Source organism: Armigeres subalbatus, chromosome 3 (genome assembly GCF_024139115.2).
Source record: "Armigeres subalbatus isolate Guangzhou_Male chromosome 3, GZ_Asu_2, whole genome shotgun sequence".
Classification (NCBI taxonomy): Eukaryota; Metazoa; Arthropoda; class Insecta; order Diptera; family Culicidae; genus Armigeres; species Armigeres subalbatus.
In genome coordinates this window covers 125,854,404-125,866,961 of record NC_085141.1, presented here as the reverse complement: position 1 = coordinate 125,866,961, position 12,558 = coordinate 125,854,404, and the positions used below count along the sequence as shown (strand labels likewise).

General features: G+C 38.1%; 1 protein-coding gene across 8 annotated transcripts in view; it reads right to left on the bottom strand.

Moving 5' to 3' along the window:
* Positions 1-12,558, bottom strand: part of LOC134227992 (chitin synthase chs-2) — a 136,811-nt gene that overhangs the window by 47,557 nt on the left and 76,696 nt on the right. For 7 of the 8 annotated variants that reach the window (XM_062709731.1, XM_062709729.1, XM_062709735.1 and 4 more), the window contains one exon: positions 11,458-11,578. In XM_062709731.1, coding sequence (XP_062565715.1) covers positions 11,458-11,561 — 104 coding nt within the window. In that variant the 5' untranslated portion in view covers positions 11,562-11,578. Of the gene's footprint in view, positions 1-11,457; positions 11,579-12,183; positions 12,316-12,558 lie in introns of those variants that run through there. The other variant, XM_062709734.1, reaches the window with a different exon arrangement.

Here is a 12,558-nt window from a genome sequence, read left to right as displayed (position 1 = left end):
TCAATCTTCAGCTTGCTTTCTTAAGTTAAAAATAAAGAAAATTTAAATTTTGCCAAATCCTCACTTGTATTGAAAATTTCCTTATTTCAGAGCAGTATGTGACAACATTAGTTTGACCGTTTTTGACAATTGGAATCTGCGAAAAAATTGACGAATTTGCTATTTTCATAGCCCGGGGCAATACCATCGAAGTTGCTTGCTGTTGGCCTACGTAACATCTATGAACTGATGAATTTAATTAATCATGATGGTGATTATACATAGTAATGTTGTGAACTTGACAGATTCCCTGAGTATAACAAAAAACTGAGTATGATGAAAAGCGTTTCTTATGCATATAAACGGGCCACATGTAGTGTATATTCTGAAATCCTTCGCGGGCCGCAGAAAATGGATTCGAGGGCCGCACTTTGGGGATCACTGCCCTAGCTAACTTCTTATAAAATTTTCAACTCTCAATTTTATCCCATTCACATTTGTTTCTTGTTTCGTTGCCTCAGCTGACTTAATTCATGTCAACTTTCCCAGAAAAAAAACATGATTTTTACCGCTTCTAACTATCTAACTAGGATCTAATTAATTTTTGTTAAATATTATCGACTTCCCTGAACATAGTGTATCCATTGTACATTCCACACAAGATACATACTCATGCAATGGCGGGCACAGAAAAGCTTTCAATTAATAACTGAGGAAATGCTTATAGAACACCAAGTTGAAAAGCGGACCAAGTTCCAGTGGAAATGTAGAACCATAAAAAAAAACCCTGAGTAATCCACCTAGCGGTGATGATGCCTTTCTCGCTCGTTCAAAAGGGTTGACAAACATATTTTTCACATTTGTTTATGGCAGCCTTACTTTGTACCGTTAAATGCACAAAAACGATCCATAAAAAATGAAAAACGATCCATAAACATCTGAATGTTCCATAAAACGCTACCTTAAATCCAAAAAATAGCTCAGGCGTATCCAGAAGTATCATGAAGAATTCAATTATTCTTTTTGATTATGATCGTGATTATGATCCAATTCGGTAATATGGTCCATAGTTTTGGATATATGATCCATAATGTTGGTCATTTGACAAACTTTCGAGTGTTTCTTGTTTTGAAGTCAGAATCCAGCTTAGGCTTCTGGCACCCATCAATAAGTTAGCCTTTTTAAAATTATTGTTTTGAATAGTATGATTCTTCATATAGATAAGAATTATTTTTTTGCTGATAGCAGTTCCGTTTTGTCATTAACATTCAACCACTTTTAACTAAGATTTACGAATTTGATCCGACTTAATAAAATTTGAAGGAATTCTACTATGGTTGCTTTTCTTCATATGGAGAGCATTTCGGAGTGATTAACCGAAGGTTTTATTAAAATTGATTCATATTAATTTGTTTTTGTATATATTATAATGAACCGATCTAAAATTATTTATCAGATCACTCTGCACAGGTAAACTATCACTGCAAAAAATCTGATAGATAACTCGTGACAGAGCTGGTGTTACCGAAATCAGCATACTTGGGCCAATAATGTGTAATACTTTATATCATACTGATTGCATACCTGATATTATTCTATCAGGAAATCAAAAATCGTTGATTGCCTTAGAGTAATTTGTTATGGATTATAGCAAGGATGTTTTCGATCATTTAGTAATATAGGTTCGATAATTTAGTAGTTTGTCAATAACTCATTCCAGAGGATAAATGTCGAAAAATATTCGCACCAGAAGTCCACCATAAAACACGTTTAAAATTTAACTTCTGGTATGAGTAATCGACAAACTAAATGATCGAACTTAGATTACTACATGATCCAAAACATGCTTGGATTGTAGAAAAGTTTGGATACATTTTTTATTGACTTGCCAAAAAGAAAAATTTTCTTCAAATCCTACCGAATCTCAGCTTCTCCCACAAAATCCGAGTGCTATTTGAGATCTTCAAACACAGCATCCGGTGCGTTGCCGCACGAATGCACAAGCAGCCGATGATAAGTGCAAATTGCGTATAAGGTGTTATACTTCGATCACCACTCATCCAAGAAGTAAAGATAGCTGAGGGGTAACGTTCTAGCCTCTCACTCAGAGAATCTGTGTTCGACGCTCGTTCGGTTCTCATTTTTTTTTCAAAAACAATTTATAAACAATTTTTATTTTCTATAACTCAATACCACATTTTTAAAACTACTTCTCTGCGTTTGTAAACTAAGATTAAAACATCGATTCGTCAAATCTGAGAGGCGAGAGCACTCCCACGCAACACCAACACCACCAACAGGTAGCCGAAGTATTTAGGTAGCCGAAGTATAACATATATATGTTAGACTACATATCTACACATATCTTTTAATCGAAATAATTAGACTTTCATGTTGCCAATCTAAAAGAAAATTAAATTTCAAACCCGAAAAATCTAACTATTTTCGGCTAAAATGTGTTTTAACATTTTAACAATCATTTTAAAATTGACGCCCTTCACCCTTGCCGGGGTGATGGGCCAATGGGCGTGTTGGTGATGCTTCCTTCTGCAATGTTCATCCAAAGGCAAGCGACTGAAGCGAATGCAGTGACGTTTTATTTTAGTATTAGCATTTATTTTAGTATTACAAAAACATCCGGGATATAGAACAAAAATGTTTCCAGTTGGCAAACATTCGAGTGCTTCCCAGTTTGAAGTCAGAATCCAGCTTAGGCTTCTGTCACCCAATCAATAAGCTAGCCTTTTAATTATTGTTTTGAATACTACTTTTCATATTGGTAAGAATTCATTTTTGCTGATAGCAGCTTCGTTTTGTCATTGACATTCAACCACTTTTCAACTAAAATTCACGAATAAGATCCGACCTTAAAAATCTGAAGATAATTCTACTATGGTTGCTTTTTTTCATATGGAGAGCATTTCACAGTGATGGTACGAAGGTTGAATTAGAACTAATTAATTTTAATTTGCTTTTGTATCCAAAATCTAAAAGATCCAAAATTATTTATCAGTTCACTCCATACAGGTAAACTATCCATGTACACAATCTGATAGATTACTCGTGACAGAGCTGGTGTTACCTAAATCAGCATAGTCGGGCCAATAATGTGTAATACTTTATATCATACTGATTGCATACCTAATATTATACTTAATTAATTTATTAATTATCAAACCTGTACATTTAGTAGTTTGTCAATAACTCATTCCAAAAGTTGAATTTCAAACGAGATGTCCACCATTTCTAGTGCGAAGGTTTATACAACTCTGCCTTATTGTTGTTTCTTTTGCACTAATAACAAAATGATAGCGCTGGTTGCAGTAACCTATACTGACTAATAATAACTAATAAAAAAATTGTTATCATTCAGTATAAGTTATTACAAACTAGTGCTTTAAATCGATTATTAGTTAAATTAAAACAACAAACTGTAGGGCAGAGCTGTCGAAAAAATTTCGCACCAGAAGTCCACCATAAAACACGTTTTGAAATTTAACCTCCGGGATGAGTCATCGACAAACTAAATGATCGAACTGAGATTACTACATGATCCAAAACATGCTTGGATTGTAGAAAAGTTTGGATATATTTTCCGTTGACTTGCAAGAATGGAACATTTTCTCCGAATCTTTCCGAAACTCAGCTTCTCCCACATAATCCGAGTGATATTTGAAAACTTCAAACATATATGTTATCACTATGAATGGGGTTCCAATTAATTGGTCTAGCGAAGTCCAAGATTTAGGACTTATGTATAGCATGAATTAATTAACTATCACAACAACACAGAAGATATGCAAGCGAAAAGGTAGAAATATAGTAAGTTAATATTTGAAGAAAATCAAAACCATTTACTAAAATAAATTGTTTTATTTTCTACATATACTGTGCCAATATAGATTATTTGCTGTAACGCCAGGAAGACTGCATTACAGAGGATTCAAATTAAACGTTGAAATTGATGTTGCTTCCCTGCACATCAAAACACTATGAATATTAGGTGACATATCTGAATGAATTGACACAAAAGCACATAACGTAGACTCAATCGTATATGTTTTTCAACGTCAGATGATTTAAATATGCCACGGAACCTAAACACAGCATCCGGTGCGTTGCCACACGAATGCACAAGCAGACGATGATCAGTGCAAATTGCGTATAAGCTCTTATACTTCGATCACCGCTCTTCCAAGAAGTAAAGATAGCTGAGGGGTATCGTTCTAGGCTCTCACTCAGAGAGTCTATGTTCGACGCTCGTTCGGTTCTCTTTTTTTTCGAAAACATATTTATAAACAATTTTTCTTTTCTATATAACTCAATACCAAATTTTTAAAACGACTTCTCTGCGTTAAAGGTTAAAACATCGATTTGTCAAATCTGAGAGCACTCCCACGCAATCCAACACAGATAGCCGAAATCTTCACCTAAATGTTAGGCTACATATTTACACATGTTTTTAATCGAAATAATTAGATTTTCATGTTGCCAATCTAAAAGTAAATTAAATTTCGAACTCGAAAAATCTAGCTATTTTCGGCTAAAATGTGTTTTAACGTTTTAACAATTATTTTAAAATTGACGCCTTATATCCCTTACCGGGTGAAATAAAAAAGCATCACCCGGCCCCCATTTTGTTTACTCGCTTCCGTCAGGGCCAAAGCGGTGTGTTGGTGATGAATGAATACTAATTGAAAACAATAATTTCCCCAACAAAATGGCTTTCCTACCTATATACTGCCGCCGCAAGCGTAACTGTTCCATATTTTCTTCCATGCAAAATCAATATTGGACGATTATGCTTGCGACGGCTCATTTTACTCCAAGAAATTTAGATTAATTATCAAGGCGAAATGAATTCAATTTCCTGTCTAGCCAATTCAAAGTTTGTCTCTCCGTTAATGCCTTAAAACTATCACTTTCGAACCCCTATTGATTTCATCAAATTTGTCTTCTTTCACTGAATCAATACCACTTCCAATATTGGTACTGTCACTCTAGCAGAGTGAACTCTGTGGCTTTGAAAAGAAATGAACGTATACCAATTTGATGAATACTGTACAACTTATATTTATTCTTACCATGTGTCTCTCGATGGTTTTGTGGTATAGTAAGCGCTTTCCACCCCAAAGGTCAGCAGTTCGAATCTAGGAAAATTCAGTGCAGAATATTTTGCTGTTTTTTATACGCAAAAACAGTTTTTGGCCATAACTCCAGATTGCGATGAGCTATTGATCTAATTTTCAATAGCAAACAATGGGACTGAATTCCGCGTCGCCTGCAACTTGTTGCGAGCAAATCGGACAATGGGAAGTTCAAAAAAGTGTGTCTACAAAATTTGTACACATACACACATACACACATACACACATACACACATACACACATACACACACACACACATACATCCACACATACAGACATCACCTCAATTCGTCGAGCTGAGTCGATCGGTATATAAGAATCGGCCCTCCGGGCCTCCTATCAAAATTTTGTTTTTGAAGCAGTATTATAGCCTTTACGTACACTTAGTGTACGAGAAAGGCAAAAAGAAGAAGTAGTCCAAAATGGATTGCAGCTCTCCTCTTGATTAAAAAAAACGTGGTTACACGAAATTGGGATCAACTAAAAACGTCTAAAGTAATAAGTTTCCTACTCCTGGTGTAGCAGGTGGGGTAAAATGGAACTCTTGCCAGGAATAGGGGATGATGCCCAAATAGATCTCTAAATTATTCTATAAATCTACTGAGCCGTGGCACAAACCCAGGTTTGATCTAAAAAGAATAGACGTAGTTTACGTCAAAAAACTGGTACTGGTGAAGGTACTTTGGCAGTGCGTACAAGAGTCAACGTCTCATTAAATAACAAGACCGAGATCGATTAAGATTGGGATTCATATGCCAATCGCAACTGATTCGAAAGGTTTATGTAAATTTCCTTGCCGAGTAATATAAATTATGATCAGTATACAGTACACGGTAGGAAGAAGAAGATGCATCACTTCGAGTCATAATTGTGCAAATGTAGCGAAGGAGGATGTATTTTTTTGTGAATGTGGATAGTTAATAAGGATGGAAAGTTTTTCATTATTGTAGTGATTTGAATTGAACCGGTGACTATTAACCAATCATTCACATCTTGATTGTCTCATTTGCATGAATTGCACGTTGAACTTGGCATAATTATAGGTTTGTGTCTACGGTGCGCGCGCTACACACATGAACGATAATTGAGCAAAACAAGCATCGTAGCCATCACTAAGATTTGAGTAAGTGATAATTATTGGCTCTAGCGTACTATACTACAATACATAGGTTGCAGAGCATTTCATGAATGAACTTATCACTAAGTTGCTACACTGACAACGGGATGGTTGTACATTGGGTTGGATAAAAATCTAATTTCTCATCGCTCATGTTTAGATAGGGTTTCTTACCCCATTCCCGGCCTAACATGCATACGACTGCATTACTTAATTGATATTTATGACAGGAAGCATTTTTTCCTTAATTTCGTGGGCCGTGCAATACTGCAATGGGGTTCACTTCTGCTTAAAAATAGCTTTTCTTGGTAAACATCGTTTGAAAAGGCTTTTATTTGATTTAAATTAACGAGGTCCAGCACTAATTTCAGTCATAGCGATTTCAAATCCGGCCCACTTCCAAACTAGTTCCCGGCCTAAGCAAAATTTCGCTCAATCTCTCAGCATCTTACTCTCATTCTCTCTCGGGACGGTAGAAAATGCGACGTAAACAAAAATATGCACGTTCAACGTCGACATGATGCCAGATGTTATTATTTATAATAATTTTTATTTGGTTGAAAAGATATATTCGCTCATACAAATTACTTCCAAACGCTTAAAAACTATATTTTTTTCACTTTTTGAAATCGAGAGAATTATAAATAACATGATAGCGTCAACGTATTAGATAGTTTTCCTATGAACGATGAAGGATTTTTTTCATACTAAAAAAAATCCTGGCCTTTTGGCAGCACGGTGCGGCTAGAAGTTCTTATGCCGAGGTGAATTTTTGTTTGGTTTGAGGATACATTTTTAAATGTACTCTAATATGTTTATATTAGTTCTAGTGAAACGAACAACTAGAAAAGATGAAAGTGCGTGAGTTTAGAATTAGTGTGTGGTGATTAACAGCTTCAACCAATGATTGTATCGAGTACTGTGACGATTTCCAGGTAGGTGTTTATATGAAAATACTGTTTTGTAAAAGTGGAAAGATTCACTCCGGCTCAGTGGTGCAGCAACGGAGAGCGAATGTTCGAAATCTACATTTTTGTTTTCTATAATTGGACCAATTAGGAGTGAAATAAATGGTTAAACAATATTGAGTATTGTGCGAAATAAATGGGAGAGTTTTTTAAAATTATCAATCATAAGCCTACGGCTTCCAAAAAGTATAAATCTTTAGTTTTCTGTGCAGTGAGCCGGGAATCGGGTCCATAGGCCCAAGTAGTGATTTACCCTAGTATCGAACTGAGCAAAAATGAATTGCAGTTGTTTTAGTCTTTTTTTGGCTTCCAGCTCGTACGAATGCCAGTTGCGGAATATGTTGCGATTTAGATTACACTATCTGTAATTACTCATCCGGGGGATCTTCTTTACCCTAACGGAAAGATATGCGGCTACAAAGCAAGACTATTCTGAGAGCGGCTAGGTTCGATTATCGCTCCGGTATATAAAATTTACGTTGGAATAAACTTTTTAAATTTTTGTTTAATTTTTTTTTTCAAAATTTAAAGACGAATCGGTTGTCTTGTTCGTTTGTTAAATTTAGAACGTTAATCATACTGCGTGGTGTCTATTAAACGTGTACTTGATATATGCACAAATCATTCTGATTCTCTATTCCAAAGTATGTCAATGAGCTAGAATTTACTAAGGTGGCGCTGCAAGCCACTTGTCTCTTTCACTCTTTCACTCTTTCAATAGTGATGTCACTATTTGCGTAGCATAGATCAGCGGCAGAGTAAAAGAGGGAACTAGAGGCACGCTATAACGCTAATCTCCGCCACCTTAGTACTTTGTTGCTGATTTGCGCCACCTTAGTAAAATATAGCTCCTTGAAAGAAATTGATAGCTGAAATGTTTGCGAATTTCATGTTCTTAAATTTTAGCTTTGAATTGAGTGTTTAAATGTGGCGTATTTTTCATTGGGTTACCCGAAATTTGTTAGAGCTGCCAATAATAGTCGCATACTGCAAAATACGGAAACTTTAAAACGTTACTTAAAATATCGAACAGGAGAAGTTACCGTCAACCATTAAGCAAAGACAAACAGACGTAACACTAAAGAAATTACCATCGACCGTGACTTCAACGGTCAATTTGAATTTGATTGATTGCGCATTTCACTACTAGAGGCGCTAGCGTTGTTATCCTTCGAGTTTGACATTTCACTCCACGCCAGCGCCGAAATGAGACGACAATGTCATACGAAACATTGTTTCATGTAACATGCTCGCAAGATGGTGGTTGAGGAGCTGATCGATGGATTTTTCAGATAAATGTTCAAACTGTTTGTCTGTGCATAACGGTTCTCCCAAACACACGCGACGCGACAATCGCGTCGCGATCCTTCGAGTTTGACATTTCACTCCAGCGCCTTCTGGTGACAATGTCATACGAAACATTGTTTCATGTAACATGCTCGCAAGATGGTGGTTGAGGAGCTGATCGATGGATTTTTCAGATAAATGTTCAAACTGTTTGTCTGTGCATAACGGTTCTCCCAAACACACGCGACGCGACAATCGCGTCGCGATTCTATCGCTTGGCGACTCCGATTTTGTCGCCATTGATATTGAGGGTAAATGGGTAAGGGTAAATGAAACAGGAAAGGGTCATTTGGCCGAAACCCATTCGGCCGGAAGTCATTTGGCCGAATGCCACTAGGCCGAAAGTTGTTTGGCCGAATATACCATTTGGCCTAACGGACCATTATTAGGCCGAAAGTCATTTGGCCGAATGGGTCATTTGGCCGAAAGGGTAATTTGTCCGAAAGGGTCGTTTGGCCTAAAGGCATTTAGCCGAAAGGGAAATTGGGCCGAAAGGGTCGTTTGACCGAATAGGTCATTTGGCCGAAAGGATCATTTGGCAGAAAGGGTCGTTTGGCCGAAAAGGTCGTTTGGCAGAAAGGGTTATTTGGCCGAAATGGTTGTTTGACCGAAAGGGTCATTTGGCCGAAAGGGTCGTTGGTCATTTGGCCGAAAGGGTCTTTTGTGCGAATGGGTCGTTTGGCCAAATGGATCATTTGGTCGAAAGGATCGTTTGACCGAATGGGTCGTTTGGCCGAATGGGTCGTTTGGCCGAAAGGATCGTTTGTCCGAAAAGGTCGTTTGAACGAGGAGGAAACTTATATCACTTATAAATGAGGAGTGAGAAGTGAGACGTCTTTATTCTTACTCCTCATTTCTCACTTCTTGCTGTCAAAAATGAGAAGAGCGAAGTGAGTAGTGAGACGTCTCATTATTCACTTTTCACAGTGAGAAATGAGAAATGAAGAAAGAGAAATGAGACGTCTCACTTCTCACTGCTAATTTCTCAGTTTAGCTGTAAAAAGTGAGAAATGCGAAAAGAATAGTGAGACGTCTCACTACTCACTTCCCGCTTCTCACTATTTACAGCGAGTAGGGATAAATGAGGAGTGAGAAGTGAGACGTCTCGCTTCTCACTTCTCATTTGTCACTTTTCACTGTTAAAAAAGAGGAGCGCAAAGTGAGTAGTGAGTTGTCTCTCTTCTCATTCCTAATTTCTCATTTTTTAATAAACTTTTCGGCTAAATGACCTATTCGGCCAAATGTCCTATTAGGCCAAATGACCCTTTCGGCAAAATTACACTTTTGGCCAAATGACCCATAGCGCCAAACGACCCTTTCGGCAAAATCACACTTTCGGCCAAATTACCCTTTTGGCCAAATGACCCTTTCGGCCAAACGACCCATTCGACCAAACAACCCATTTGGTCAAACGACCCTTTCGGCCAAATGACGCTTTCGGCCAAACGACCTTTTCGGCTAAACAACCCTTTCGGCCGAATGATCCTTTCGGCCAACTTACCCTTTCAGCCAAATGCCCCTTTCGGCCAAATGACCCATTTGGCCAAACGACCCATTCGGCCAAACGACCCTTTCGGTCAAACGACCCTTTCTGCCAAACGACCCTTTGGCCAAAAGACCCATTCGGCCAAATGACCCATTCGGCCAAACTACCCTTTCGGCCAAATGACTTCCGGCCAGATGGGTTTCGGCCTAATGGCTTGTTCGGCCTAGTGGCATTCGGCCAAATGACTTTTTGCCGAATGGGTTTCGGCCAAATAACCCCTCCCCAAATGAAACATTGCCTGCAGCGACTCAGCGATAGAATCGTGGCGTCTAGTTGTCGCCGTCCCGGCGATGGAATCGCTTAGGTCTGAGGGAGCCTTAAATCAATAAACGGTCTCGTTGAATTCCTCAAAATAATGCAAGTTTTCTTAGTGTGTTACGCCTGTTTGATGACTCAAATTACTCTAACGCCGAACGCTTGCTTTTTCACACCAAATGTGTTTGGTTTCTGTAAGGCGGATCAAGCACTAACTGAAGACCTTATAGAACAAAGTGATTAATTTCGATATGACCTTTTACAGTTGAGGGTTTGGAATATGAGTCATGCTGTAAACCTGAATCGAATTGGTACAAGAACAACGAATCACTGTTGGGTTTTTGGGAATACCTTTCTATTCTAAATTTGTTTGTTCTAAAATTCACAGCATTTGAACCATCTGATTGTGACAATCAATGGAAGCCCCATCATCGTCTAGAGCGGCAAATTAAAAGTGAAAGGACGCCAGCTTCGTTCCAGTATAATGATCGATGAGTCCGAACATTCGATCGAATACGTTTCACCACGCCACACGAATGGCACAGGTCAAGGTCGAGAAGGTATTTATACTTAGCGCTAGCTTGAATGACTTGTGTGTGGTTTTGTCGCCACGTGGTATGACCCAACCCGACAGCAACAACGGTTCCTGCCTTTCAACCGAACATGAGTGATAAACCTATCATTCGCATACCAGATAGACACCACCTCGTTTGATCTGGTTTGATTAACAAAATTTATGCCGGTTCGAAACCGGTTTGTCTATTGAATATGGTAGGTTTAATATATTCAACGCCACCTCGGAACTTATTTTTCTTGTCCTTCTAGCTTTGCTAAATGTTAGCAGAAATGTAACGAAACGTTCTAACCCTGTAATTTGATGGTGGTATAATACGAAGCTTTTATCATGTGGTTGACATTTTTTGAAGTAAAATATGTAAGCTTGTAGTGGGTTTTGGAAAGTCGATTCAAGCTTAGCAAGATCCATCATGTTCATTTACTTTGGTAGGATTGAATTTTAAAAACATTATTGAACAACATTCAATCTTTTTTACAAACTAAATGTTAGATGGAGAATCCTTATATTATGTATGACTCACCTTCCGCCATAGATGTCCTGTGTCAAAGGGGTACTCTCATCGTCCGTGAAGTTGTCATCGCTCTCGTTCTGTGTTGCCAGAGGTCGATGTCTGATAGCAGACATCCTCTCGGCGGACGCCTCTGCAAGACAAATAGAAAAAAATACTTATAAATTTACTGATGAATTATTTTAGCTAAAAGACGAGCTCGGTGGTCTAGTGGCTACCGCTTCTGCCTTATAAGCAGGAGGTTGTGGGTCCAATTCCAGGCTCGTCCCTTTCCTACTTTGTATTTCTATCATAGTTCTATCTGTGTGTCACGTTATATCAAAACGATTCCTACTGTTATAATCTTCCATACTAACAAATCGGCACCTATGAGAGGTCGTAGAGTTCTCTGCATCTTTTTTAAGTAGGTGTCCAACTAACCATCCTTCCCCTTCCTCAGCATTCGCAAGGACGTGGCCAGGACAGATCTTGACTATTGGAGAGTGCATTGCTTCCATGTAAGAGATAGTGATTAGTCCCAAATCAATAACTGTGGTAACGGATGAAAGTGATGCTACTCTCATACAATAGTCCAGGTTTGTACCACCTACGAATTTGTGCGAAATGCTCAATGCTAATGCTAATGCTAATGCTAATGATGAATTATTTTAGCTAAAGATAGGTACATTTATTAAGTTGGGTTACAGTTAAATAATTATTGACCAAGGATTGAAAAAATAATATATTTTTTAAACTTACTCCAACGAGTCCAAAAGCAGTTCGGTAGTTACCGTCGATCGGACACACCAATAATTAAATGTGATTGTGTCTCGTTTCGATTCAGTTTGAACAGGGAATGAAATAACGCAACTTGTCTGCGTCATATGCCTATATTTATCAAGAAACTGAAAGTGAATGGCAGCCAAGTGTATCGATTTGAACCAGAGGCGGCATTTTGGTTTATCTGAAGCAAGGGCCTCGGCTGGCTTGTTCGTTGTAATTGCGCTCATGCCATAGATCGATCCATGGCTAGAGCTGTACTCAATGGCGTTGTCACTTACAGTGTCCATTGGCATAGTTAGAGCGGTAGGGGCTACCAATTTAAATTTTAGGATTCTACGTACATATTTCTTT